Source organism: Caretta caretta, chromosome 13 (assembly GCF_965140235.1).
Source record: "Caretta caretta isolate rCarCar2 chromosome 13, rCarCar1.hap1, whole genome shotgun sequence".
Taxonomy (NCBI): Eukaryota; Metazoa; Chordata; order Testudines; family Cheloniidae; genus Caretta; species Caretta caretta.
This window is the reverse complement of record NC_134218.1, coordinates 32163225-32187982: the sequence shown is the minus strand read 5'-3', so window position 1 is coordinate 32187982 and position 24758 is coordinate 32163225. Positions and strand designations below refer to the sequence as shown.

The window sequence follows — 24758 nt, the reverse complement described above, 5'->3', positions numbered from 1 at the left end:
GATGAATTTCATCAGACCCGACCAACATGAATACATCTAACTTTATCTTAAATATTCTTTAACCTGTTCTTTCCCTATTTTGGTTTGCGTTCCTTGTGTTGAGTATCTGGTCACCATTAACCTTTTTAGTGCAGGAGGAAGCAAAATAGGCATTAAACACCTCACCCTTCTTGAGGTCATCAGTTTTTGTCCAGTGTTATATTGTCTCTTTCTTTGCTCCCTACATTTTTATCTCCATCCTTTTTACTCCTACTGTATTCAACAGCTTATTTACGGTCTTCCTCCATTCCTCCTTCTTGTCTTTCTAATAGCACTTAGCATTGCTGTTTAGCAGCATTAACTAGTTAATTGTCACTACACTCCTGTAAGTAGCTGAGTAGCATTATTCCCATTTTACAAATATAAAAACAAATGACGAAAAATGAAATGATGTGACCGAAACCACAGCATGTCAGAACTGGGATTAGAACACAGGGGTTTCTTGCATTCCTGTACTTAGTTTACAGGATCTGTACCATGATGCCGTCTATTCTGTTCTGTTCTGTTCAGCCTAGAGGCTGCAGTGGCTGCTAATTAAAGGAGCCATCTCAGCTGCATGCAGCTAGTTAATGTGTGACTAGAAGATAGGGCTTTCACAACCTAGTTTAGTTGGAAGCCGTCCGGATGGCACCTCCACCTGGAGCAACAAATTGGGTTGGGACCTTCAGAAACATGAGAACTGATCTCATGACTCCAAAGATCAGTCCTATGTGGCAGAAGAATGATTGTGAATAATCAATGGTTTTTAGGGGAAATCACCATGAGTGGCAATTGGTGTATGTCTTGTTGATTACAATAAAAAGGGCTAACAGCTCTCTCTTTATACATGAAAGCCTAAGTTAGTCTAGACATTTATGGAGCCCCCAAAATCAAGAGGGGTCTTGCCTATGGGTCTTGAAAGCCAGATCTGCATGTCAAGGAGCTAGAAAGCAGTGTGTGAGACTCAAGATGTCCTAAATATGTCCTTTTGTGTTTCATAGTAGACTAGACCAGTGTTTTTCAATCTGTGGGTCGAGACCCAGTACTGGGTCGTGGCATGTAAGGCGCTGGGTCACCTTGCTCTGGTCAGCACTGCCGACCGGGACATTAAAAGTCCAGGTAACACAGGCTAGTGCCTACCTTTTCTGACACCGCGCTGTGCCCTGTAAGCGGCCAGCAGCAGTCCGGCATCTAGGCTAGGGTGACCAGATAGCAAGTATGAAAAATTGGGACAGTGAGTGGGGGGTAATAGGCACCTAGAAAAATCCCCAGATATCGGGACTGTCCCAATAAAATCGGGACATCTGGTCACCCTGTTCTAGTCAGGGGGGCCATGGGGCTCTCTGTGTGCTGTCCCCGCCCCGAGCACTGGCTCCGCACTCCCATTGGCCTCTGCCTAGGAGCCAGACCCCGCTGCTGGCTGCTTCCGGGGTGCAGCGTGGCCCGCAGTGCATCCTGACTACGCCGCTGAGCTGCCGAAGGTAAGTTTGTGGCTGCACCCCAATCCCCTGCCTGAGGCACCCCCAAATCCAGAGCCCCTCCTGAACCCCAACACCCTCCTCCCCAGCCCAGAGCCCTGACCCCCTCCTGCACCACAATGCTGTGCCCCCCTCATTCCCGGCTGCATCCCCACAGCCCTCACCCTCGCACCCCAACCCTCTGCCCCAGGCCTGAGCCCCTCCCATGCCCCAAACCCCTCCTCCCCAGCTCCGTTGGGTCGCGGGCATCAACTATTTTCTTCAACTGAGTCCCCAGAAAAAAAGTTTGAAAACCACTGGACGAGACCATCTTTTTGTGTGCTTGGGCTAGAGGAAGAGAATGTTGCCCGGTCCAGGTTTAATCTACATCTTTTGGTCCTTTTCAGTAAACGGTGTGTAAAGAGACTTTAACCCTTTATATCCCTGATCATTTATTTAGGAGCCTTTGGAGTTTGCTTATTCACAACAGTACCAAGTCTGAATGAAATACAGGAGTTATATTGGAAACTTCAGTATTTTCTATGATTATGATAAATGCTGTCTTTGAAACAACATGTTTGAACAAGCCATCCCCAGCATTCTGGAGCTCTTACTGTGCAACTTTCTTCAGGATTCACTTTCCTCTCTTGCCTTTTACTTGAGGGCAGAACTAGGGAAGAGAAATAATTTTTATTCACTTCAGAAAGGTTACAGTAATAAAGAAACTCTTGTTAACATCAGAGAACATGGCAGCCAGGAGTTTTCACAGTCTGGCATTGTTTATTTTACCAGCAATTTGGAACCTTCTGCACTCTTAAAATACTGGCAAGAAAATATTTAACTGTTAACTGTTCTGTGGCTTGCATATGTGTGATACTCTGGGGAGGAGAAGTGCTTAGGGAAATCAGGTTTTTCTCTGCCTATGAGTGAAACTGAAAAGTGCAAACTATCAGTGTACAGAAGCTGAAATCAGTGTGATGATTCAGATGATGAAGTCTCAAGTCTGGCACACATACAGAACTCATGGTAGGCTTTGTGATGGGAGGCCCAATGGGTCACACACTGACAGGACAGGTATGGTAGGATGTGTGATGGGAGGCCCAGTGGGTCACGCCTGGACAGGGCAGGCACGGTCGGATGTGTGCTGGGAGGCCCAGTGGGCCAAGTATGGATACAGTAGATAGGTCATGGTGGCTGCAGTGATGATTTTCAAAATTAGGTATTCTTAATGGCATAGAATTTGCCCAGGCCTGAGTCATCTGATAAAGGTCAGAGCAGCAGTAGAGGTCCCCATCATGAAGCAGGCACATGGATTACTCATTAATTGCCATGACATTTGGCAGTTTTTACCCCATTCTGGATTTGTCTAAAGTAAACTCCCTTCTCTGGAAGTTGAACTGTTGGATGAAAACCTTGCAGTCAGTCTGGATGACTTCCTGTTCCTAACCAGTATCATCTCATCTATCCAGTCCACCAGATATTTCTTTGATTCTAGATTCTGGGTAAGAACTAGTGATTATTTCCTTCTGAAGGGTTGTGGTGTCCTGCCATTTACTAATGCCGTGGCTCGAGCTTCAGCTTCTTGAAGCGAGCATCTCTTCATCCACCTTTATCTGGATACTTGGTTGGTATGAGCAGTCAAAGAGGAATCAGTCCTGCCAGTGAGGAAGGTGCTGTTGTTTCTAGAAACTCATGGGTCGGTTATAAACTGTGCCAAAGGCAGCATTTTCTTTCACTCAGATTAGTCTATCCTGATCCAGTTTTGATGCTCAGGTCAGCAGTGTGATCTGTGTTACTTCAGATCATCCACTAGCCCAGGGGTGAGCAAACTTTTTGGGCCGAGGGCCCCATCTGGGTGGGGAAATTGTATGCAGGGCTGGGGCAGGGGGTTGGGGTGTGCGAGGGAGGGGGTGCGGTGTGCAGGAACGGGCTCAGGGCAAGGGATTGGGGCAGAGGGCGGTGTGGGGTATATGAGGGGGCTCAGGGAAGGGATTTGGGGTGCAGGAGAGGTGCGGACTGCGGGAGGGAGCTCAGGACAGGGGGTTGGGGTGCAGGAGTGCAACGGGGGCTCAGGGCAGGGAGTTGGGGTGCATGGGGATGCAGGATGCAGCAGGGGGCTCAGGGCAGGGAGTTGGGGTGCACGAGGGGTGCGGGGCACAGGCAGGGAGTTGGGGGGCTGGGTGCAGGAGGGTTTGGGCTCTGGCCTGGTGCCACTTACCTAAAGCAGCTTCGGGGTGGCAGCAGCACATGCCGGGGCCAGGGTAGGCTCCCTGCATGCGTGCCCTGGCCCCACGCCACGCCGGGAAACAGCCAGAACCACGTCCCTGCGCGGCCCCTGGGGGGGTGTTGGCACAGGGCTCCGTGCGCTGCCCATGCCATGCCTGCAGGTACCTCCCCCGAAGCTCCCATTGGCCGCAATTCCCCGTTCCCGGCCAATGGGAGCTGTGGGAGGCAGTGCCTGGTGGCGGGGGCAGTGCCTGGTGGCAAGGGCAATGCACGAAGCCCTCTGCCTACCCACCTTCCGCCCCAGGGATGTCATGCTGGCCGCTTCTGAGAGTGGCGCGGGGCCGGGGGTTCCGCGGGGGGGCAATCCCGTGGACTGGATCCAAAGCCCTGAGGGGCCGGATAGTTTGCCAACCCCTGCATTAGCCTATATCTGTCCCCGGTACAAATCAGAACAGGAAGAACTGTACAAAGAAGGAATCAATCCTTACCTGGAAAGATCAGCAGATAACTAGTTAGAATTGAGCATACTAAGCAAACAGCCAACTCATGGACATTGAGATAAAGTTGGAACAGAGAAGACCTCAGCCTCATGCAGATCAAAACAACATCCATGAATAGTCTCTCCACAATCATATTACCAATGGGTCACCCATCCTGGTCTGTATCTTAGAAACATTGTTGACACTGCAGGCCCAGTGCTAGCTCATCTTGCACTCTCAGGCTACTATGTACACCACAGATGCAGGCCTAAGAAATTATTGTGTATTCCCTTCTAGGTTCAAAGGAAGAAAGGATTTACTTAGTGGCATGAAGGGCAAAAATATGAAACACCTGTGTCTTTGAAACTGAGTTTAATCTAATCTGAGACCACAAGCATTTAAAATGCCTTAATCATTATGGCATCACTACAGAGCAGAGTAAATTGTGGTTTTGTACCTTAATTGTGTATTTCCATACCTTAAAATATTTGTATTCATTTTAAGTGTAACCTTAACTCAGCGTTTCTTGGGTTTGTAAAGTTTGGTTTGGGGATAAGTGCAATATCCCTGTAATGTTTAGATTTGTTTCAATATTAAATTTCATTATGATGGATAAAGATGAAGTGATTACTCAACAAAATATTAGTGGTTGCCTAGATACATGTGATCAGGACCTGGTAGACTCATTTTGTGCAAACAGAATACAGTCCCCCTATATTTGTGCCAAAAAGAATAATGAGCAAAATGTGTTTGGGGGAAAAAATAAAACTGAAAAGCATGAACAAAAATTTGGAGTTGTTTAAGAATTTTGCTCGATGCCCAAAAAGCCACAATTCCTTAGCCAGAAAAAAAAAACGGCTATTTCAGTGTATAAAATAAATCTGCTTAAGCAGATGTGAAAGGTGTACTAAAGAACAATAAATCGTTATATAGCAGACGGGGGAAGAGGAGGAAGATGGCAATTAATGTAAATCTAAAGTTAAGAAATGCAGGGTAGACAAAAAGTTAAAGGTATCAATGAAATATCTATGTAGAGTTAAAGACAAGGTTTTTAAGGCATATCGGGGGGCAAAGGGGAGGAATCATAGTAATGGTGTAGCTCCATTATTTTATGGGAATGGTAAAATTGTCAATAATGGTGCAGAAAATCCAGGTGTATTCAATAAATATTTCAGTTCTGCATATGGAACCCAAATGGATGATCTGTCCGTACCATTGTGGTGGGGTGACTGAGCCACCATCGTTAAAGTTGCTCAGTGATTTTCATTTTAACAGAGGTGAAAACAAATTCTGTAAAATCTGTTTTGAATTATAGTGTCAATTTCAAATGCTTATTTTTGTTTATGAACTGCTTGAATTTTGAAACCCAGTCTGACACTTGCTGTAACGAGTTCAAAAAGCATCACATGACCACAGTTATTCCAGTTTCTCATTTCTCTTCAGACTCCTTTAAAAAAATAAAAAAGCCTTAGAGCAGTCTGAAGTAGGAAATTAAATGTGTGTTATTCTTCGCTATGAGTAGTTGGCAAGAATATTGGTTAAAAGTTGCAACATGTTTTTATTAATAGTTATTAAGGTTTAAGAAGTTACTATTTTTGGATGTCAGCATCACAGGTATATTGACACAATGTTACTGATGGCATAAGCTATGATGATGGCATAATATTTATGTCAACACAATGACAGAGTTTTTTTAGATGGCATACTGTTACCGCTTACTATTCTGTGATGCTAGAAGACTTTTGAAAATGCAGTTATATCCCATGTTAACACAGTGAATTATTTTTGCCACTCTCTAAGGGATAGACCATAGACAGTGGTTTATGGGTCTGCTGCAGCATCTGAACTAATGGATAGTTGGCTCTGAAAGCATTGGCCACTACTGCTTGAGCTAAAGAACTAGAGCCATTAGCTCAGGGACAGGAGTTGACTCCTAAAGCTCTGTACATGGTCTAACTGTTTCAGGGGGACAAAGAGCCCCAGTGTGTCAGTGAGGTTTATACAGTGTTTCCAGTAGAAGAGGAGGTACTGGACAATTTGGAATAATAACCATTATATCTTATAGTGGTGGAATACAAAATGTCAGTATAGTAAATCTTGCTCACATCACTGAGACATGGTTCAAGGCCTCCTTCTATTATACCCTAACATGCTTGGTTCCACAGGATACTCTATACATCCCAAAGCAAGAAAGATTTCAGAATGCACCAGGAAAAAAAAGAAAGAGGAGGCAGAGTAGTAATCCTGTTCCCCTCCAGTCTGAGATGCGGAAGATGATCCCCCTAGAAACAAAACATGATCTGTGGGGCAAAGGACAGAAAGGTTCCTAGGACTCTTAGTGGTGAAAGACCCTCAGCTGGGAACCCTGTCAGCTTTCTGGAGGAACTTACAGAGCTGCTGCCCATCATAGTACTGGAATCCTACAGATTCTCTCCTCTCAGGGACTTCAACTTTCACATAGACAGTGCAAAGGACACGGTAGTACTTAATTTCATGTCCCATGTAGAAATCATGGGGTTCTCCCAGGCAGACTCTGGACCCACACATATAGCAAGACATATGCTAGATCCTGGCATCAGCCTAAGAGTGGATATTGGAGAAATTACTAACATACCATGCTACTGGTCTCATGGTGGCAGAGATCAGACTTCTGTCCTTCCCACTACAGTAGCGAACAACCAAAGCTTGTCCTTCCCCAAGACTCCTGTACCTCTGGGTTTAAAACTCACTGTAGGAGAACAAACCACCCAAATAGAAGGTGCCGATGAATTAGTATAACAGTATAATCACCTGATGTCCATTACCATCAATGCCTTGGTCTTGTCCTGCCCATTCTCCCCTCACCAGTGGAGAAGATCACCATGGTACACAGAAGAGCAACAGTAGATGAGGCAGAGGCAGAAAGTTAGAATGCCAGTGGCACAAAAAGGATTCTGAATCTATCCACCACAAATAGCTCTTACAGAACTTTTGCCACTGCAATAAAGGAGCAAAATGAGCCTTCTACTTCTCTGCAATTGATGCAGCATAGTCACGGTCAGCAGGGCTATTTCAGTCATGCAGACTGCACAGCCCAGATGGCAGCCCCAAGCGTCAACTGCTGTGAAGAGCTGTCAGCGTATTTTACTGATAAGATCAACTGAATATGTATGGAGCTAAGTGGGAAAGAAAATTCCATCCCGGACCCGATTGTATTATCTACCCTACCAACCCTGAATGAGTTTGGCCCCATCACACATGCCAAAGCTCAGGAAACCCTGAAAAATATTACAGCCACAATCTATGAATCCATGCACCTCCTAGCTGGTGAAAGCCAGTGAAGAGCAACTATGTACACTATTAATGGAAATAATCAGTGCCTTCTTCAGAGAAGGACACGTACCAAACTCCATGAAAGGTACAACAATAGTTTCTCCTGTAGTCAAGAAACTAACCTTTGGAGAACACTCCAACTACTGTCCTGTCTCTAACCTCCCAATCCTGGGCAAGATAATTGAGAACGTAGTAACCGCTAAGCTCCAAAATGTGAGATCAGCCACTGGAAGCCTCACAATCAGTGTTCAGACCAGAGCATAGCACAAAGATGACTCTAGTGATACTGAAAGATGATCTCATGGCAGTAGACACAGGTAAGTTCTCCACGCTCATACTGCTGGACCTCTCTGTAGCCTGTGAAACAATGAACTGCAAGGTTCTACTAACCCACTTACGTGACATAGCAGGAATACATAATACAGCACTACAGTGACTCCAGTCATTCCTTCCCAGTGGAGTTTAGAGAGTTGTGATTGGTATGTGGGCCATGAGTAATGAAGGCTCTAACCTGCAGGGTCCCACAGAGAACCATACAATCCCTTTGTCTTTTTGATAGCTACATGAGACTACTGGGAGGGAGGAACGCTGCCAGTGGTATGCAGTTACCACCACTACTTAGATGGCAGACTATGTCTACAAGAGATCAGCTCTTGGATGAGGATCAGCTGGTTCAAGCTGCGCCGAGGCAAGATTGAAATGCTGCTATTCGGAAAGGGGAAACACTTTGAAGAACTAGCTAAGACATTATCTCCATTTCCACTGAAGGCTCACAGCCCCTGTTCATCTAAGTGGTGCAAAGATCCAGGTTATTGTTCAGAGATTCCAAGGCCAGAAGGAACCATTGTGATCATCTAGTCTGGCCTCCTGCATAACACAGGCCAGAGAACACCGCCAAAATTATTCCTAGAGTAGATCTTTTAGCAAAACATCCAATATTGATTTTTAAATTGTCAGTGATGGAGAATCCACCACAACCCTTGGTAAGTTGTTCCAACGGTTAATCACTCTCACAGTTAAACATTTACATCTTATTTCCAGTCTGAATTTGTCTAATTTCAATTTCCAGCCATTGGATCTCTGCTAGATTGAAGAGCCCATTATTAAATATTTGTTTCCCATGCAGATACTTATAGACTGTAATCAAGTCACCCTTTAACCTCCTCTTTGTTAAGCTGTATAGAATGAGCTCTTTTAGTCTATTGCTATAATGTCACTAAAGGGCAGTACCCATTAACACAAACTCATAACAGCAAGGGCATGTCCAGTTTAAAAAACTCTTCATGTACTTCTTTAACCTCCACACATTATGTTCAGTTTCACTTTGAAATTGTTCCCCTCTACGAACAATTTCAATGCACCTTCAGCACATACAATAACACAATACACTCCACACATTCCTAACCATCAAACTAGAATGCAAAACCTTACCTCTGATTTTCCTAGGGAGAAGCATGACATAGAACTGGTACATAGAATCATAGACATCCAAGCATTGGTAGAGTGTAACAGTATGTATGTTAATGTTGCTGAAGTTGGAGTTAAGGTTTTGCATTCTAGTGTGTGAGTGAGGAATGTGGTATGTATATTGTGTTACTGTATATGCTGAAGATATAAGGGAGTTGTTAATAAAGGGAGCAGTCTTTCAGCAAAAGTGGTGAATATGATGTTAAAGCAGGATACCTTAGCTGGATATTGCCTTATTTTTAAGCATCTGTGTAGATGTGGGGGACACCCAAGCTTTCTTAATTTGTTTTGAACACAGATTTTTATTTGTGAGGATACAGGCATTAGTGCATGGATGGCCTGATTCTGGTAACTGCTCTGAGATGGGACACTCCAGCGGGTGAAGGAGCCATACCCCAGGAGAACTCCGCTGTTTTTGTTGTTTGTTGTTTTTATAAATTTTTAACTCATTTGAAATTCTCGAGCAGCTTTGCTGTTTGAGACTGGAGTGCAAAAGAGTCCTTGCAGTCATCATGGTCAAAAGCCAGACTGTGAAGTTTGCCAGTGGTGAGAAAGCAGATAAGATCAAGAAGGGAATGGTTTCCAAAGAGCGCTGATTTCGATTTACTTGCTTCCCTTGTTTTGTAAGAGAGGCTGTTTCTCCAGCTTTTTGTAGTTATGCATTGTTGGCTACATTCCTCAAAAACAGTATGATAGCCCTTTAAATGTAATTTTATTGCCTAAGATATTCCCTCATCCTCAGTCATATTTCATATTTCAAAATGTTTGTCTCTAAGATGTACTTATTGCCATGTTTGCTTAACTTTATCTCCTTCGTTAATCCATTTCTTACTAACCTAAAGCCACTGCTTTTGGTTTTTAATATAGTAAGTTGCTTCCCTGGGGATGTTTAGTCCAGGACTTGTCCCTGTAATGGGACTGTTTGTTTTCTTTACCCCTTTGCAATTGCCTGCTGTAACATTTGTAGTATGTGTTAAGTAATCCTTAAGGTAACATTTTTATTATGTCATTAAAAGTGCATGGCAAATATATTATAACTCATGGAATTTGTTTGTTTTAAAATGGAAGGATAATTTATTGAGTGTGTTACATGAGACCTGCTCCCCTATTAGAGTGTAGAAGTGCTGCTTATTTAGAAGTATGTTCTATTGAGAAAAACCACGGCCTCTGGCATGCATAGAAAGTATGAGTGTGGTTGGCTAGAAGTGACATCATAGTTTATGTACTCCATAAAAATTTAATTAAGTCATTACTGGAGTTGCAGTCATCATTTAGCCCTCTGATTTCTTCTGTTTAGTTTTTTATTAAACATTCAGTAATAGCCAGTCACCAAATCTTGATGGCCTATAAAATATCTGCATGAATTTTAATAGCTCCTTTAAATGGAAAAATATGAGTAACTGACATAAAAGGAACATTTTCCTTGTGGTTGCACTACATGTATTCTTATAAAAATCAAATTATGAAAAAGGATAGTGATTTAATGAAAGAGTATATAAACAATAGATTTGATGGCATTATATAAAATAAGTAAGAGTTTTGAGAGAGCAACTATTATATAGGCACAACCACTAAGGTTATAGGGATATTATGGGGATTTTGGTGACATTTTTGATGAAACTCCAGCAGTCTGTGCTGCTATCAGAGTTCTGAGATTTTCTTGAAGCTGTATTCATAATTTTTCTTTGCTGTGTAGTGTCTGTATTTGACATGGTGTTGCAACCCCCAAAACAGCAATGCTCTTTCTATAGTAAACACAATTTTTTAAACACTGTACTGATCCCCAACATCTTTTTAAAAAATCCTCGCTTCTATCTTCAGTGTCACACATGGGAGGAGGGGGGCATTTATTTTATTTATTTATTTAAGACAGTTTTGAAGATAATTAAATGAGACATTTTTAGATGTGAGCGTTTGGAAACTGCCTGGACTGGGCAGAACACAGGAGAATATCCCAGAACACTGGCCATACATAGGCTGTCTCAGGTGTTTGTGACTGAGGTTGGAGGGATGCAAATAAGCAGAGACCATATGGGGCTCTTTTGGTCCCTCTCGCCACATACTGTCAATGGGCCCTGTCAGAGCTCCTTCTGAGAACAAGTGCTCAGTGTCCCTTAAATCTGTCATATGGGTCCAATATAGGAAAGAATCTTTCCCAAGTCCTTGCCAGTTAAAATGCAGCTATATCTATGTGAAGAAAATGTTTTAGTTCTAAATTGTTTGGGGCAATTTGTATTGACAAAAAGCAAAGTACAGATGAAGTAAGTATTTTGTAGGCCAGCATGAGTCTGAGTTAGCCATCCCTCTGAGTGTCTGGCAATCTAGCTCTCCCTAGCACATTTAGGCAGCTCATAGCTCTGCTGACACAGGGCTCAATCCTGCAAGCTGATGAGCAGCTATGCCAAACTAGCAATTATTTAGGAATCTGATTAAATTTAGCCTGTGGCTATCCCCAGTGACTGTAGGGTACCTACTCACCTGCTTAAAATTTAACAGATTCTTAAGTGCTTTGTTTGGTCACTCCAGAACTCTTAGCACCTTGTAGAATTGAGCTCATATATGTTAGTTTTAGTTTGATTGCACAGTCTCAGACAGTAGCAGAGCCACCTCATTCAGTCTGCAAATCTATGAGGCAGAGACAAAGCAAAAAAGGAGGATCAGAGAAACTGAACAACCCAGTAACTTGCACCCAAGAGTTTTTAAAAATTGGCCAAGTAGCTCTCTGAGCCATTGATGCTAATATTTAACAAATCTTGGAATACTGGGGAAGCCCAAGAGGACAGGGGGGAAAACTAATGTTGAGGCAATAATGTACAAGGATAACCTGGGCAATATCATAGAAAGTCTAACATGGAAGCACCCAGTATTAATGAAATGATGGTAGCACAATTAATGCCAATCAGCATGGCACTTGTCAAAGAAACCAATGTTAATTTTGATCAGATTACTGGGTGAAATTCTGTGACTTGTGTTTATGCAGGAGGTCAGACTAGGTGATGCTAATGGCTTTAATATCTGTTAATCTGTGGAAGCAACAGAAACTGGCAGTATGGGGCCAGGGAGGAGTTGACAGGAATTGGGAGGAACTTGAGACTAATGAGAGAGCATCCCAGGCTGGGGACTCTCCTACCCTCTGAGCACACAGGGCAGATACTTATGATAGTTTTCATTTCTACAAAGTCCGTGCTAGCTTCTAATGCATATACCTCTCCACCCCGCCGCCTACATGAACCACACTGCTCACACCCCAATCCCGCCCCTCACAGACTGCACTGCTCTATCTCCTCCCACCCCACGACCCACACTGCTCTCACCTTCCCTCTGCCCCGACCCCCACGGACCGCACTGCTCTCACTGCTCCCATCTCTCAGGACCTGTACAGATTATGTTGTTGTTTTATTTTTCAGATTGATTCTGTTACTCTAAAAGAAAGTATGAGAAGCATGACAGAAAATTTCTATGCAGCTATATTTGGATATGATGAGGTAAGAGCATACAGTCGACCCTGCCTACAGACCAGGTGGCAGACGGCATAGACCGTCTAGTGCACTGTTTTCTCCAGTGGCGCTGAAAGCTGGGTGCTTCACAGGAAGGAGTAAAACACCCAGACTACACATCAGAGCGCAACGGGGACAGAATTCTTCCTGACGCAGCTGTTGTGATCGGTTTGACCTTTGAAACCTGACTAATGAGAGCCCTTCTAGGAGAGACAGCATGGTCTGCTGGCTGAGGCACACAACTGAGGCTATGTCTACGCTGCCACGTATTTCAGTATAAGTTGTGTTGCTCAGGGGTGTGAATAAGCCACTCCGTCTCCACAAGTGACATAAATTACACCGACCTAAGTGCCAGTGTGGACAGCACTGTCAGCAGGAGAGTTTCTCCCGCTGACATAGCTACTGCTGCTCGTTGGGGGTGGATTAATTAAATCAACAGCTTAGAGCAGCTATACAGAGAACTTGCATCAGTGCAGCTGCACCGCTCTCTAGTGTAGCCATAGCCTGAGTGGTAGGAGGTCTAGGTTCTCTTCTTGGCTCTGCCACAGACTTACTGTCTAACCTTGGGCAAGTCACTTCCCCCCTCAGTGCCTTAGCTGATCCAGATGTACAGTGGATATGCTATTTATCGAGCCTGTCTAATGACCCAGAATTGTAAAAATGCCCTGATGTGTGTAAGGGCTGTGTGACTCTCAGAAGGCACTACGTTAAGGGCAAAGTGTGTTATTTCTTTTGCCTGAACTGATGTCACTGCAGGTGCTGTACTCATTCACATAATCATTTACTTTAGTTTTTTATTTTGCTGTTTGCCTTATAAACAGTGAGTTCCACAATGTATTGGGCAGCAGGATGCTTCAAGATCAAGGCAAATATTGGTCTTTAATGTTAAGGTAATTTTTGCCTAATGCACGCCTGATGGGAGCACTCAGCAGAGGACAGGCATTCAGATGTTGCAGGGATGGTCACCATATAATCTAGACAGACAGCAGAGGTTATGACGAACACAGACAAAGAAGTGTTACAGATCTGAATCCAGCAAAGACATCTGCCAGTGAAAATTAACTAAAAAAATCCAGATAAGCCTAAATGTCATGGAATTACCCTGTGGTCTTGCATCACAGGCTGAGGTGAACAGCAGCACCTTAGTGGCCTTCTCTGCAACAGTTATGTTATATGCCCTTTAGCTCCTGTCCTTGCCAAAAGTTATCACGCTTCCCCCCCCCCCCCCCCATACTGTGCAGCAATGGTCTCTAGTCTCATAAGGAGTAAGGCTTTGCGCCAGTGATCCAAAGAGAGAGAAAACTGGTTTACCAACGCGTGTTTTCTCCAGAATCCGCTCATCCAGCCATTTCTTTTGGACTGTTGTGTTGAGACGCTACACAAGCCTCAGGGAGAGGCAGATGTGTGGTGTATATTGCAGTGTATATTTTAGCTGTGTTGGACTCAACGCTTGGAATGTGAAAAAGATGCGAAAAAGAGACTGCAACTCCAACAGTATGGGGCTGTAAGAGATGTGTAATAAACTGAAAAGATCTGGTCAGACAACAGGTAGTTAAATATCACTCAGGTTTTCTGCTTGTTGTTTACATTCTCGCCGTGTACAGTGTCCAATCCTTCTCTCTCGCTCCTTTTTTTAGGGGATTTTGTCTGATGACCATGTACTGGCAGCAGCCCTTTGGAGAAACTTTTTCAACAAGCACTGTGAGGACCCCAAGCAGCTGGAACTGCTAGTGGAGTATGTGCGCAAGCAGGTGGGCAGTAGTTCAGAGCAGAGCCGAGCCTCTCTTACTGCTCCCAGGAAAGTAAACTTTGTATTGCTTGCTTACCAAACAACATTGCACAGGGCTGATTACAGAAATGAGATTGACCAAGAGTTTCATAAAATCCTGTTCCAGTTTCCCTCCCCAGTGGCAATGTCTTAATCCCGTCCCTCTACTGGAGCTTGGTGCCTTGGGTCTCTCCCTGGAAGATTTGCTTTCTTATGCTGGAGTTGGTCACAGCTTCAGAGTTAAGGTTGAGGTAGAGGTTTTCAGTTTAGCAGGAATTTTAAACCTTTAGTTTCTAAAACACCTATACAAGTGGCAAAATAATGGAATTAAGGATGTGAACTTTGGCTGGTATTTCAGTTGTTCATGGTGGTTTGATAAAAATGGATTGAGACTGAAAGAATAATAAGAGATCCAGAATAATCTCTTTCCATATTTCTCACGAGATTGTCTCACTTTTTTGGACCCATTTTACAAGAAATCTGAAACACTCTGGGCTTTACTACACATACAGCTGCTCGTAATGAGAAATCAGCTTTTAAAACATTGTTTGTACTTAAAAGACATAATAATCCATGAATTATGGTGTGGCACAACAAAATACAGGTTTCCACATTTCACCAATTCATGACACATGTGACTTGCCGATACATATGTTTCACACAGGCAGGGTGGAGAACCATAAGGACAGAAAGCACAGCAGGCAGAATTGCTGCTGTATCTGCTCCTGCTGCCCCTAATCTCCAGAAGTCCATGAAACGCTCCAGCATATTTTCAGAAGTGAGTGACCATATAGACTTTTTTTACAAAGATTCCCTTCCACTGTTATGGCAAGTTGTCTGTGCCATAGCTACTTTCAGTTTTAAATGGACATAAAATGCTGTTGACACAAAGAGCCTTCTGAAGCCCACCACAGCTTCTCACTCTTTTCAGGAAGGTTGAGACCACCAGGAGCAGAGTAAGCATTGCAGTTTCTCCCTCTCATTTTGAGGAAGATCCACTTTCAGAGAATCATAGAAAATTAGGGTTGGAAGAGACCTTAGGAGGTCATCTAGTCCAACCCTCTGCTCAAAGCAGGACCAACCCCAACGACATCATCCCAGCCAGGGCTCTGTCAAGCTGGGCCTTAAAAACCTCTAAGGATGAAGATTCCACCACATCCCCAGGTAACCCATTCCAGTGCTTCATCACGCTCCTAGTGAAATAGTTTTTCCTAATATCCAACCTAGACCTCCCCCACTGCAACTTGAGACCATTGCTCCTCATTTTGTCATCTGCCACCACTGAGAACAGCCAAGCTCCATTCTCTTTGGAACCCCCCTTTAGGTAGTTGAAGGCTGCTATCAAATCCCCCCTCACTCTTCTTTTCCGGCCCCTTGGACTTGTGCATGTCCAGCCTTTCTAAATAGTCCTTAACCTGTTCTTTCACCTGCTCACCTCCTCCCCATATTGTGCTGCCCAGTGCAGCAGTCTGGGAGCTGACATTGTCTGTGAAGACTGAGACAAAAAAAGCATAGTGTACTTCAGCTTTTTCCACATCATCTGTCACTAGGTTGCCTCCCCCATTCAGTAAGGGGCCCACACTTTCCCTGACCTTCTTGTTGCTAACATACCTGTAGAAACCCCTCTTGTTACCTTTCACGTCTCTTACTTGCTGCAACTCCAGTTGTGCTTTAACCTTCCTGATGACACCCCTGCATGTTCAAGCAATACTTTTATACTCCTCCCTAGTCATCTGTCCAAGTTTCCACTTCTTGTAAGCTTCCTTTTTGTGTTTAAGCTCTGTTTTTTCTATTAAGCCAAGCTGGTAGCCTGCAATATTTGCTATTCTTTCTGCACATCGGGATGGTTTGTTCCTGCACTCTCAATCAGGCTTCTTTAAAATACAGCCAGCTCTCCTTGACTCCTTTCCCCCTCATATTAGCCTCCCAGGGGATCCTGCCCATCAGTTTCCTGAGGGAGTCAGTCTTTCTGAAGTCCAGGGTCCGTATTCTGCTGCTTTCCTTTCTTCCTTTTGTCAAGATCCTGAACTCAACCATCACTGGTCACTGCTGCCCAGGTTGCCACCCGCTTCTATTTCCCCTACCAATTCTTCCCTGTTTGTGAGCAGCAGGTCAAGAGGAGCACAGCCCCTAGTTGATTCCTCCAGCACTTGCACCAGGAAGTTGTACCCAACACTCTCCAAAAACTTCCTGGATTTTCTGTGCATTGCTGTATTGCTCTCCCAGCAGATATCAGGGTGATTGAAGTCTCCCATGAGAACCAGGGCCTGTTATCTGGAAACTTCTGTTAGTTGTCCATAGAAAGCCTCATCTACCTCATCCTCCTAGTCTAGCGGTCTACAGCAGTTGCCCACCATGACATCACTCGTGTTGATCTTGCCTCTAAACTTAACTCAAAGTCTCTCAACAGGCTTTTCTCCAGTTTCATACTGGAGCTCTGAGCAGTCAAACTGCTCTCTTACATGCAGTGCAACTCTTCCACCTTTTCTCTCCCACCTTTCCTTCCTGAACAGTTTATACCCGTCCATGACAGTGCTCCAGTCATGTGAGTTACCCCACCAAGTCTCTGTTATTCCAGTCACATCATAGTTCCTTGACTGTGCCAGGACTTCCAATTCTTTCTGCTTGTTTCCCAGGCTTCTTGTGTTCGTGTACAGGCACCTAAGATAATTAGCCGATTGCCCTACTTTCTCAGTATGAATCAGGCGGCCTCCTCTGTTGCACCCTCCTCCTTGTGTTTCCTCCCAGTATCCTTCTTCCCCACTTACCTCAGGGCTTAGGTCTCCATCCCCCGGCGAGCCTAGTTTAAAGCCCTCCTCATTAGGTTAGCAAGCCTGCCTGCAAAGATGCTCTTTCCTCTCTTCCTTAGGTGGATCCCATCTCTTCCTAGCAATCCTTCTTCCAGGAACATCCCATGGTCAAAGAATCCAAAGCCCTCTCTCCAACACCACCTGGGCAACCACACATTTACCTCCACAATTCGATGGTCCCTACCTGGGCCTTTTCCTTCAACAGGGAGGATGGACGAGAACACGACTTGCACCTCAAACTCCTTTATCCTTGTTCCCAGAGCCAGATAGTCTGCAGTGACCCGCTCTAGGTCATTCTTGTCAGTATCACTGGTGCCAACATGGAGAAGTAGGAAGGGATAGCGGTCCAAGGACTTGATCAGTCTCGGCAGACACGCTGTCACATCCTGAATTCTAGCACCAAGCAAGCAGCACACTTCTCGAGTTTCCCGGTCTGAATGGCAGATGGATGTCTCTGTCCCCCTTAGGAGGGAGTCCCCGACCACCACCACCCATCTCCTCCTCTTGGGAGTGGTGGTCGTAGAACCCCCATCTCTAGGACAGTGCATCCCATTCCTTTCGGTCGATGATGTCTCCTTCTCATCCCTTCCCTCAGATGGCTCTTCCAAACCATTCTCCACCATAGTACCTGTGCAGAAAGCCTGAAAACAGTTTTTTACCTGTATCTGCACTGGGGGTACATGGGTTCTCCTCTTTCTTCTTCTGGAAGTCACGTGCTGCTAGTTTTATTCCTCATTCTGAACTGCCCTCTCTGATTCTTCATCATGCTGTGCCTGCAGTACCAAACGCTGACGTCTGTCCAGAAAGTCTTCATTTTCTCTGATGCAATGCGAGGTTGATACTTGGGTCTCTAGCCCTTTAACCTTCTCTTTCAATACAGAGACCAGCTTGCACTTCGTACAGACGAAGTCGCTTCTATTCTCTGGAAGAAAGAAAAACATGGTACATCCTGTGCAGGTCACAACAGCTGATAGCTTACTATCCATATTGCTTTCCTTCTAAGAGTCTCTTCAGATGTTGTATTTACTGCTCACAGAAGCCTGAAAGGCAAAAACTCTGTGGGAACTTTCCCCAGGCAAACTCCCTCTCTTTGCTTCTCCTGTTTCCCTCCTTCCTTGATCCCTAGGACCTACCCATTGAGGTACGTCACCCTTGTATAAAAACTAGAGAACTAACAGAAACAATAACTTTATTTAGCGACGGTAAGACCCTTAGAGACCCTCCATTCCCCTGATCATCCTAATAGCTCTTTTCTGCACCTGTTTGACTCTTGAAATAGTTTTATTGGAACATGGGTGACCAGAATTGTACACAGTATTCCAAATGAAGTCTTACTAGTGCCTTGTACAATGACGTTAATACTTCTCTATGTCTGGTGGAAATGCCTCCCTGATACATTCTAGGAACACATTTGCCTTTTTCATAGTCACATCACATTTGGTGCTCATAGTCGTTCTGTGATCAGCTTATATACACAGGTCTCTCTCCTCCTCTGTCACTTCAGCTGATGAGCCCCCACTTTATAGCAAAAGTTTTTATTTTTAGATTCTATGTGCATGACCTTGTACTTTGTACTATTAAATTTAATCTCATTTCTTTTACTTCAGCTTTCAGAGTCACCCAGTTCTTCCTGTTTAATATTCTGATCCTCCTGTGTATGAATGATGCCTCCCAACTTTGTATCATCAGCAAATCTCATTAGCACACTCCTACTTTTTGTGCCAAGGTCATTAATAAAATATATTAAATAGGATCAGTCCCAAGATCGATCCTTGAGGAACTCCGTTACTAACCTCCCTCCAGTCCAGCCTTCTGCTCGTTAATCAGTTCCTTACCCACCTTAAAATTCTTGTACTAATCACCATCTTCTCTAATTTTATTAATAATTTCCCATACCATGTCCAATGCTTTACTGAAGTCGAAGTGTACAAGATTGACTGTATGTCCCCCATCTAAAAAATCAGTTTTCTTCTCAAAGAAGGATATTGGGTTAATCTGGCATGATCTAACTTTGGCAAATGCATGTTGCATTTCCATTTACCCATTTGCATACAAGAGTTTTAAAAGAGCTGGCGGAGGGGCTCATTGGATGGTTAATATTGAAAATCAACGAGTCTTAGAACACTGGGGAAGTTCTAGAAGACTAGAAGAAAGCTAATGTTGTGCCAGTATTTAAAAGGGGTAATTATAGGCCTGTCAGCCTGACATCAATCCCAGGCAAAATAATAGAACAGCTGATATAGGACTCAATTAACAAAGAATTAAAGGAAGATAATATAATTGTCAATCAACATGGATTTATGGAAAATATACCCTGTCAAACTACCTTGATATCATTTTTTTTAATGAGATTACATTTGGTTGATAAAGATAACAGTAATAATGTAATATACTTAGACTGCTGAAAGGCACTTGACTTTATACCATTCAAAATGATGCTTAAAAATCTAGAACAATACAAATTAATGTGACACACTAAATGTATTAAAACTGGCTAATTGACAGGTCTCAAAATGTAATTGTAAATGAGGAATCATCAAGCAAGTGTGTTTCTAGCAGGGATCGGGTCTTGGCCCTATGCTATTTAACATTTTAATCAATGACCTGGAAGTAAATGCAAAATCATTCCTGATAAAGTTTGCAGATAATACCAAAACCTGGGGGAGTGGTAAATAATAAAAAGGACAGGTCACTGATTCAGAGTGATCTGGATTACTTGGTAAACTGGGCACAAGCAAACAATATGCACTTTAATACAGCCAGATGTAAAGTTATACACCCAGGAACAAAGAGCGTAGACCATACTTACAGAATGGGTGACTCTATCTTGAGAAGCAGTGACTCTGAAAAATACTTGGGGTGAGGGTCATGCTGGATAATCAGCTGAACATGAAATCCTAGTGCAAAGCTGTGACCAAAGGGGCTAATTTGATCCGTGGATGCATACATCAGAATCTTGAGTAGGAGAAGGAAGGTTACATTACCTGTGGTGTGACTGCTGCTGGAATACTGGGTTTAGTTTTGGTGACTACAGTTCAAAAAGGATGTTGATAAACTGGACAGGATTCAGAGAAGAGCTATGAGACTGATTAAAGGATGGAAAAACTTCTTATAGTGATAGACTCAAGGAACTCCATCTATTTAGCTTAACAAAGAGGAGGTTATGGATCACAGTGTGTAAGTACTTACACATGGAATAAATATTTGACAATGAGCTCTTCAGTACAGCAGACAAAGGTATAACAAGATCCAATGGCTGGAAGTTGAAATTTGACAAATTCAGACTGGAAATGAGGTGTAATTTTTAAACAGGAACAGTAATTAACCATTGGAACAATTTATCAAGCGTGGTGGTGGATTCTCCATCACTGTCTATTTTAAAATCAAGATTGGATGTTTTTCTAAAATATATGCTGTAGTTCAAACAGGAATTAATTCAGGAATGTGCTCTGGCCTGTGTTACGCAGGAAGTCAGACTAGATGATCACAATGGTCCTTTCTGGTTTTATAATCTGTAAAACGTGGCAAGGATTATCTCCACCCCTCTTCGTGAGACACGTGTCTACCATTTGTTACTGGAATATGTAGTCTGGGGGTATTACGGGATTCCTAGCTGCTGTTAGACCGTCACAGAGCTGCAGTGATCAAGCAGCTTTTCTCAATTTATGTCAGGCCAGGAGACTGCGCCTATTTATTTTGGATGTGGTCTGGGTTATGTTAATTCATTCCGTTGTCACCTCAAGATGGCAATGTGCCCTGCATGGGACCTCACCTTAAATTAGCTTGGAAATTGAAGCTGGTGCAGCCTGCATGGCTTAGCAAGTAGTGCATCTCACCAGAAAAAACATGACACCAGTGGTCCCAGATCTGCATTGACTGCTGGGTACAGGGTAAGGTGGTGGTTTTACCATGAAAGCTGTAAATAGCCTGAGACATGCCTACTCAAGGGACACCTCCCTCCCCGTACTGTACTGCCACAGCTTGTAGGCAGGAGAAGCAACTGAGCTGGAGCCCCCTTGGCAGAAGAGAGGGAGTTGCTGACAGGGCTTTCTCCATGAGGGACCCTTAACTTCAGAATTTACTCCCTCTTCCCCACCTCCTTGGTCCAAAATGGACCAAATGTGATTACCTTTATGGCAGGTGCAAAGCCCATCTTTTTACCCAGTCTGATGGTAAAGACAGCTTTTTGCAGGGCCAGGTGAGAACTGTTTGATTTGCTGTTATCACTGGTTCTTTTTGGTTCCGGGGGAAGAGGAGCTGTGAATTTTTTAGCTTATGTGAAGTCTGGTCTTGTGGCTAAGGCTGAGATTCATGAGATCTGGGTTCAGTTCCTGGCTTTGCCACATCCTGCCTGTGTGACCTTGAGCAGGGCACTGGGCCCCAGTTCTTCATCTACGTCACGGGGGTAGTGCTTCCTTCCTCCGACCCATAGCTTGTCTTGTGTTTTCATATAAACCTTTGGGGATAGGAGCTGTCTCCTACTGTGTGTGTACAGATCTCCAGGCACTACCAATAACAGCAGCAGTCATTTAAGATTGGTGGTAGAATCACTTAGTACTTGGGATAGTGGTTTTTTTGTATAGGTAGAAATGAATAGTCTCACTTCTTTATTCGTATCACTCACCAGGACAGTCTCAGCCAGCTGTGGATTAAGTACCTCTCCACTCCATTTTTCAAGCTTGAGGGACTGGTCCAATACACTGGTTACAGGCCAAAGTTTCCTCAGCACACTGCCCTCTTCTTTGCCCCACTGTCAGGATTTTCAGAGACCATTTTATTTCAGGCATTAGAAGACCTTTTGTTAGACTCAAACCTTCTATAGCTCTTTGTCTTCTAGCCCTTTTGAGAAGCACTTTCAGCCATTTACCCCTTCCTTCTAGTCCTCTTCCACTCAGTGCTAAAGATTCAAAACAATCCCACAGTTCTACTTCCTTTCTTCAAAACATGCTGCTTACATGAACTCTTGGTGAGTTTGGAATTGTCGGGGGAAATCTTCAGGCTATCTTTATTTCTTCCAGTGAGTTCAAGTCAGAAATACATTATTTCCTTGTGAATTTCAGATGCAGTACCTGGATGCTATAAATGGAGAGGACCTGCTACTGGCTGGTGAAGTGACTTGGCGCCCTCTTGTGGAGAGTAATGCCCAAAGCATCCTGAGGCCAACTACCCCAACGTATAATGATGAAGGACTCTGAGACCTTCATCAGTCAATGAACGATGTGTTAAATCAGCTTGTACCTAAAAGTGAGGTTATCTCATTCTGTGGGGTACCCAAGAAGGGAAGGAATAAATATTTGCCGTTGAAAGAATATGTTAAAATAAATAGCCTTTTTTATATTGATTTACATGTTGGTAAACCTGACAGCAGTACTCTTTTGAATATTCTGTCTAGGATTAGATGCTGCTAGCTCAGTTGAGGAATGCCTGGCTGTTGCAGAAGTATAAAGTTGACCCTGTAGGTAGGTTCATCTTTTGAAAACCAAATATCTTCCCAAAAGTGATAGGTACCTCAAGAACAGGGTTCTCTGCTCTTTAATTGGCAAGAGGGGAGCTGCTTCACACAGATACAATGATATTACTCTTTCTGCGCCATGAAAAGTTGCTAAGCACAAGGCTGAGTTCTGTGTGTTCTCAGTGTTGATATACCTCTATCCTGGCTTTGGGGGACATAGAGTATTTTTGCATTAAAATGCTTGGGAATTGGCTGAGAAAATAAAAAATCATTTCAAGATCAAAGCCCAGTTCAGAGTCAGACTGCGACTGGCCTCTTGCACAGATGCACAAGGCGAGGTAGGTGCAAGGAGCTGGAGCCAGGGCCAGGCATGTTCACAGTCCTTGCTAACCTCCTTGGGTACTAGCCAGCTAGAGAGGGAGGTGACGGGGCCATGGGGGGGTTATGGCTAAAAGCCACTTTAGAGAACTTATTGTTTCAAAGTAGCTGTATCTTCCTGATATGCTTATATTCTTTCTAGAGCTGTGCTCTAGTGATTGCTGCAGTAGAGTAACATCTGAATGGTCTATTCATGTTCTCGATGGGATAAAACTATGCTCTGCCCAAAAGAAGAGGTTCAAGACCTTTTTTAGTTAACATTTTAAATAGTTAAGCAGGCAACAGTTACCCCAAAAGAATAATTAAATGAAAGCGTGCACCAAATAAATCAACAGAAAGTAGGACTTTATTGCACAAACTAAAGGTCAACATGGGGTTTCTAGTTCAGTGACTGAAACTGGTTTTATTTCTCTCGTGTACAAAATCTTCATAGGAAACCATGTGACCAAGTAATAGAACTGTACTAGTTTTGTGTACTTTGTAATGCCTTTGCTGAGAATGAGAAGAATGGTGCCCTGTCATGTCAGGATATAGTCCTAATAAACCAATTCACCAAATATATAGACGAGTCATCTTTAATGTGTGATCCCTCTAACATGCCACAAATGTTCTTATTTCTGGTGTAAGTCTGATGTCTTCTGTAGCTGCCCTGGACTGTGGATGTTCCTGCTCCTAGTGCCAACTTTTCTAGGCAATTTGCATCAGTGTTAGACATCACCTTTCCTGTCAGTGACAAATGGGATCCAGAACATGATCTCCGAAACACAGGCAAATGCTTCTTAGCCTTTGTTTAGGGAGCAACTACGAGTGAGTTTTTCTGTGTGTGTGTGTGTGTGTGTGTGTGTTCACATAGATATATAAAGTAATTTTGTTAGTTTTTTCAAAAGCAAACTTCCTCAGTTTAAGTTGTTATAAAATGAGTCATGTAAAGAAACCTTATATGTGTGAGGTATATCCCACTTCTGTAAAAACATTACAAACCAAACAACTTTCTCTCAGTTTATTTAAGATGCTTTTGTTGCAAGCTGAGCTAAGGAGAGAAACCTCTTATGTGTGAAGTATTATGCAGTATGTGTGAGATAATAACACCTTGTAATTCATTACAGCTGTGTTGTATTTACGTAAAAGAAGGCTTAGCCGTGTAGGAATTTGCTGATTAATTTATTTTTAATGGGAGTGAAGTATACCAAGTACCAAAATAAACTTTACTGTGTGTATCTTACTGCTCCTGGAATAGATGGAAAAATTAATGGTAGATATTTTGGCTCAAAACTACCTACATTAATTCATAAACAAAATAGTCATTTAAACTTTAACCCCTTTCCTGCTATGTCATTTAAACCTTGACTCATGCTTTAGTACCTGTTGTGTCTCCCAGGCCACGAAAACACAGGACTAAAAGCATGGCACTACTCATGCCATAGGAACCTAGTGGACACAGGAATGGGGCCACAGACCTTGCCATACCACAGATATGCAAGACCTACAGACCAGAGTCCATCATGCCTTTTATGCAGTGGGGCTGCAGGTGTGGGATCACATTCCGTCTGATACTGTGAATATGTGGAGTCCACAGGACCCTTACCTTAGCCCTTCCCACCATAGGAATGGAGAGTCTACAGAGACCATGGTGCCTTCCAGGCCACAGGTATGGGAGTGCCACAGATTCATTTGGGAGCATACACGTGTGTACCTTCCAAGGATATGGGAACTGGAAGATTGGCGGCCATGACAGCTTCCCTGGTTCAAGAAATGCCCCCGTATGTTCTGTCACTGCAGAGTGAGCCAACAGTGAGGATGTATAGGTGAGGAAAGGAGTGGATGGAGCAGATAAGATTAGGCAGATAGGACAGATACATACTCATATAAATTACGAGCACTATCAGAACTAAAG

At 43.6% G+C, this 24758-nt stretch overlaps 1 protein-coding gene across 1 annotated transcript in view; it reads left to right on the top strand.

Annotated features, from left to right (window-relative positions):
• Positions 1-23425, top strand: part of UQCC1 (ubiquinol-cytochrome c reductase complex assembly factor 1) — a 93550-nt gene extending 70125 nt beyond the window's left edge. Inside the window, exons 8-10 of the mRNA XM_048820036.2 lie at positions 12367-12444; positions 14094-14207; positions 22095-23425. Of these exons, the coding sequence (XP_048675993.2) occupies positions 12367-12444; positions 14094-14207; positions 22095-22229 (327 nt within the window). The 3' untranslated portion in view covers positions 22230-23425. The remainder of the gene's footprint in view (positions 1-12366; positions 12445-14093; positions 14208-22094) is intronic.
• The last annotated feature ends 1333 nt before the right edge of the window (positions 23426-24758 follow it).